The sequence below is a fragment of the Limulus polyphemus genome, unplaced genomic scaffold (genome assembly GCF_000517525.1).
Source record: "Limulus polyphemus unplaced genomic scaffold, Limulus_polyphemus-2.1.2 Scaffold282, whole genome shotgun sequence".
Classification (NCBI taxonomy): domain Eukaryota; kingdom Metazoa; phylum Arthropoda; class Merostomata; order Xiphosura; family Limulidae; genus Limulus; species Limulus polyphemus.
The window spans coordinates 721,447-727,487 of NW_013665892.1; the positions used below are offsets into that span (position 1 = coordinate 721,447).

General features: G+C 30.2%; 1 protein-coding gene across 2 annotated transcripts in view; it reads right to left on the minus strand.

The window, feature by feature from the left end:
- The window catches only part of LOC106457024 (urease accessory protein UreG-like), a 41,394-nt gene extending 35,360 nt beyond the window's left edge, over positions 1–6,034 (minus strand). The window contains exons 1-2 of one of the 2 annotated variants that reach the window (XM_013916408.2): positions 5,926–6,034; positions 1,019–1,159 (exon numbers count right to left, since the gene is read on the minus strand). In XM_013916408.2, the coding sequence (XP_013771862.1) occupies positions 1,019–1,052 (34 nt within the window). In that variant the 5' untranslated portion in view covers positions 1,053–1,159; positions 5,926–6,034. The remainder of the gene's footprint in view (positions 1–1,018; positions 1,160–5,925) is intronic. The other variant, XM_022382831.1, reaches the window with a different exon arrangement.
- Positions 6,035–6,041: the final 7 nt, after the last annotated feature.

The window sequence follows — 6,041 nt, forward strand, 5'->3', positions numbered from 1 at the left end:
TGTATGTGTATATATATATATATATATATATATATATATATACACATACAAGATTGTACAGTGATTTCAAGATAGAGAGAGGTTCAGTCAGTTTGTTAGCTATTGCAGTTCCTTTGTACAAGTTGAATTGTTTTATGTTAATGTCATTGGATCTTGAATTATTTTCAAGAGGTAATTAAAAGAACCTGCCAGTGAGAAAAGTACACCAAATGTTAACCAAAATGCATCAGCCTGCATTTACTATAAAAGTTCATTTGCCAAATATTTGTCCAACTTACCAACTGATCCAAGTCATTCTGTAATATCCTCAATACTGTTATAAATACAGGAGTTTAATGTCATCAGCACACTATATTAAATGTTCTTGAAAAAAAAGATAATAGATTAATAAGACAAGGTTTCCCTTTGGTAAATCTATGTTGCTTTCATTTACGATATTATATTTTGGTAAATGATTTAGAAGAGCTTCTTCTTGCCTTTTATGTTTTTATAATGTTTAAAAATTCAGGTCTTAAATGCTGTTATGTGTAATAGTATTTTGAAAAGCTGAGAAACATTTTATAAGAGTTCAAACAACACGAGTCATTTGTGAAAGTGCATAATGGACCAACCAGTAAAAAATATTGTAATGCAACATTCTATCAAATTATTGTGTTTGTGTTTTTACACCAGTCTTTTACTGATGTCAAACAGACAGAAAGTTAAAACAAGACGTCAAAATAAACATACATAAAAAACTGGAATCCATTTTTAGTCCCATCATAATGTAAAAGATAAAAGAAAAAAGATTTTAGTTTATCAATTTAGTTAATGTATTTAGTACACCACCTTATTGACAACCTGCATATAAATTTACTTAGCTTACATTTTACTCCCAAAACATGAAATTGAAGGTAACATTTTTCACTGTTGATATAGAGAGACTCAACAGGTAAATACATCTAGGATGCATATATGAGTAACTTTATTTACATATTTAACAGCATTTCTAGAAAGACACTGTTTCACAATATCTTACCTTCACGAAAAGAGCATTTCTCTTCTGTGGTCATCTTTGAAGAAACTCAAGATAATTTAAGATAGCTTATAAGGTTAAAAGCTATCTAATGTATTAATATGCAAGTGGCTAGTAATTTGACATCAAATAAATACTCCAAACCTAAGGTAAAAACAAAAATGATAATCAAAAATTAACAATACAGTAACAACAACAAATTCAATTCATTGAAACAGTCTTCTTACAGGATTTATTAAATGAGAAAAATCTAGGATAAAATGTTGCAGAAAACTTTAATGGTTATAGTTTATTGGCTTAGGGAGGGTTCTTATTAAAATAATATTGCAGAAAACAACGGACAATTTAGTCCTTCAAAGCTTTCCATGAAAAAGTAAAAAAAATTAAATCTACCCTTTATTCTCTTTTAAAACTTGTAAAAGGCCAACCTTCATTACTGCCAATGGTTCTTCATAATTATGTGTTATACCTTGTTCATAGCATCATATTCTTGAGATGAAATCAAATTTTGTATGTGACCTTAACACACCACCTATGTTATTTTAGCAAGTCTGTAGTCATATGGTTCTCCCACCACCTATACTTTTATATCTAAACTTGTTTTGTGTCAGCCCTGTTATTAAAGCCATGGAAGCAAACCAAATGAATTGAAACAAGAAATATGAACTTGTCAATGTCCCCCATTCTCATGACACTGTTGAACCTATGCAATCTTCAGTAACACCAAAAGAATACATAAAACTACTGAGTAACATCTCAAAAAAGTTTTTGTCATATATTGCATAAACAAAACTTTTCTTGGGTTGCACCCATCCCCATTATGTACTTTTTTATATTTTTTTACATTTAAGGACTTATTGATCCATCTAGGCCATCCCTAAACCATTAAAAATATATAAAAAACTCAAAGCAACCTTTATTATTGAAATATTTATCATGCCTTCCATTAAAATTCTTTAAATTTACTGCTTACACTACACCTGAAGGCAACACATTCCAAGGCCAACTATCCTCTTAGAAAATTAAAAACTGTCTTAGCAGAAGATGGCTCTTATACTAACAAAATTTATATTTGTGTTTCCTAGACCTATAATTTCTACCATTAAGTATGGAAAAAGATGATAGATTAACACTATTACTTCCATTAACAATCTTAAACATCTTGATCAGACCATCTCTAACTCTTATTTACAAAACAATTTCTGAGGTCTTAACCTGTCCTCATATAACAACCTTTCCATTCTAGCAGCACTTCATAGCACCCTTTCCAACAATTCAACATCCTTAATGTCCCATTTTCAAGCTGCTTTTCCCACTGCCTCCCAGAAACTTTAGGGGATACAAAAATGTCCAGCTTTGGGAGATAATCAACTTAAATGTCCTCCATTATGAAAATTAATACCAGTAAGCACTACCGTACTATGACTACACATATGATTTGTTCCTATCTTTGTATAATATCCTTTATTTTCATATATTAATGTTTAAATACATAGATAATCATATACTTATTGAGGATATAATAATATGAAATTTGCTTGTTTATTGTCTGATAAAGCATCTTCAGACGTTAGCCAATGACCTTTGTACTACAAAATCATTGAAATGCTATATATTAGCATTCAATACATAGTAATATTGTTATAATTGACAAAACAAAATGAAATTAGTTTGCTTTGTTTCGAGATATGAGCTGAATGTTCAAAACCTCTTTGACAATATATTTTCAACTCTGTTATGTCTCGAATTTTTGCAGCTTATATCGGTCTATATACAGTCATTACTGTAACATTTCACTTACAGACACGCTGTCTTTATATCAGTATCTTAAACCAAATTTTGTTTTATTTTCAGACAGTTTTGTTAAATAATTCTCATGTCTAGTTTAATTATAGCTAATTAGATGGTCTGTATTTTTCATGAACATCATTTTTTTCTATTGCATGTTCCCAAAACACACTCCTGATTTGTTAAAGAAAATAATATCTAATGAAAAGTATAATAATAAGATGGTATGCATTTTTTTTATGAAAAGAAGTTTTCATAAATTTAATGCAACCAATTTTTTTATTCATCAGTTAGGTGTCCCACTTTGGACTCCAGAAAATCTGGTCACTTTAAATATCCTACCTAAGGAGAAGCCCAAAACTGAACACAATACTCCAAATGTGGCCTAACCAGTGACCTATACAATGAAAGTATAACCTCTTTAGACTTCTATCCGAAATTTCTGTAAATACAACCTATACTTCTATTTACCATATCACTAGCAAGAGTAAACTGTTTGGATGGTTTAATAGACTAATAAATCAGTACAACAAAATTTTCCACTTCCATAACACATGAAGGTTGTTCCTATCAAAATATATTTATAATTGAAATTATGATAACTCACATGCATTACCTTGCATTTATTATAATTAAAAACCATCAAACATTTATTTGCCCATCTCACTAAATAATATAAATCCTTTTGTAAAGTAGCAGCAGCATCCTCACAGCCAACATCCAAATCTTTAATGTCATCAGCAAATTCAATATTTTGATAATTTGAATATTTAAAATTTTTTCCACATCAGTATCTCCCATTAATTCAGTCCCTCAATTCACAAGAGATAATTCTTGTTGCATCCCTTCAAGATTTGATTTTTTTTAAATCTGTAACCAAAATACCATTATTTCTAAGCTCCCTATGCTGTAAAATATTAAATTCAATAGAGCAATGATAATTTGAGCCCAGATGTGTTTAATCTCCACATTCTCAACTAAATCTATATTAGAATGTTAACAACAAATCTGAATGAAACAGCTTTGTTTCTAGTAGGTTACCCGATTAATTGGCGAAGAAAACCCTCTCTGCCTCACGGTTTGATTAACATTTCTCAATCTATATGCCTGAAATAAAAACCATCGTATGACTTCATTAACACCTGAAAAGTTAATCTCACTGTAGAGTTTCTCATTAATTTTATTGGTTTCATCTAATGGTCTGTAACAAATTTCTATTAAAAGTCTTCCCCCTTCCACTAACAGAAACCCAAATAGATTTTAGACAAAGGCCACAGAGTTGTTTACTATGTACAAAATACCTTAGTATTTACCACAAAAAAAAAATAGTCGTTTTTTAACTGATTCATCTTGAGCCCGAGGTTCTTCATTAAACTCAAAACAGGTTTAACATCCTGATCTGTCATTCACTTTAAATACAGCTCAATAACTCCACCCTTTCTGGAATATCAATCAATCCTCTAATCAATGAAATACATGTATACTTATTAATAAATTGCAAAATACTTTGAAGTGCCACTCAGGTTATAGGAAGTCAATTGGTTTTTGAGGATATCATCCGAATTCCTAAATTTTCAACTAAGAGTAATTTTATCTTCACCAAACCACACTTATTAACTGAGGGTTTCAAACTTTTATTAACACTTACATCCAAGTTCTTCATTTTTAACACCATTGTTCCTCTATTAAATAACTATAACTTATAAGTAGTACTACTACTAGGGAATTTTTTTGTACTGTAAATAGTTTGGTTGTGTATCTGCTTGTTTGTTAATTTCCGGTATAAATTCTGTCCGAGAAACTTCAGCGATACAAGTCCCTTCTTGATTAAAACTAGTTTATTCTTTCTCGATACAAACTTTGTAATACAAAGAATTTTCACAGTCAATACGTTTTCTCGTTGCTTTAAACTTAACTTTTATAATACACGCTATAAATCATAGCGATTCACACACTTTACTTACCGTCACTACTGTTCGTTTCTTTAATCATTTATCCCCCACTGACTTTCTTTGCCAGGCTTATATACTAAAAAAGAGGGCGTCTCGAACACATTAGGGCTGCCGGGCAAATTCATGATTATTCGAGAAACTCCAGCACGCATGCTCCCAGCATTGCATGACTTCTGCTCTCATAACAGTTTTAACCATACCAGTACTTAATAATATCTGCATGATAAGAACTTGAAGAAGGCATTACACTACCATAATGAAAATATTAGTAATAATTATTTAACAAGCATTCTAAGTATGGTAAAAATTATATTATACTAAGTTCATATTTACAAATTAATACAAAAAGTGAAGTAGTAATCATTATATTATAGTATCAATGTATGATGACAATGATTCTGAGTAATTATTTTTACTTTTAGAGTAATATACTCCAATATATAATTTTATTTCTGCATAATGAAGCTTTTTTGTTTTGTTTTTGTCTTCTGGCTCACACATAAATAGGTTTTCAAATTCTTCTAAAAATAAAAATGAGCCCTTCCCAGCCAGCATCATATAAAATTGAGAAATAGTTTCCTTCCTAATAGCAATACTAATAATACTATCCAAATCATTGCCACAAATAATAAACAACTACCATAAATCATTAAAGGTTTTAAAGTTTAAACTGACCTCTAAGGTGCATGACTAATCATATTCTCCCAAAAGAAAAAGTGTTCATTTATCATCTCACTTTATTTTTAGTCTTGACAGACTATACCACGCACTTTTTAAACTATTTACGGTTCCTAATAGAAATAATTCCATGAGCATTCCGACTAAGTTTATGTGAGGCAACAAGTAGTTGAAGTACCACAAAGACTTTCGAAAGTTAGATAAACAACGTAAAAATAACAAATGCGGGTAGGTCAAATTATGTACATATTGGTATGTTTGATTAGTTACCTCGACCATCGACATGGATGAGCTCAAATATTTTCGGTATTTACTCGCATCAATTTCTTAATTCTAATATAATATGCAATTTGATAATCGAAATTACAGTTGAGCATGGCTCTATTGTTATGCGCCAACTGGCATATTATTATTATTATTAATGATATTTTACATTTATTATAACTTAGCAGGAACATAGTTTTCCGGGAAAAATACAAATTCCCTACGTACCTGAATGAACTAGTACTAATACCAAATCTAAAATCCGATTCTTAGATTACAAACTTTAAAACGACCTCGCTGATTTGTCTTTTCAATTCAGGAAACACATGACTTGCGTGAGTTTA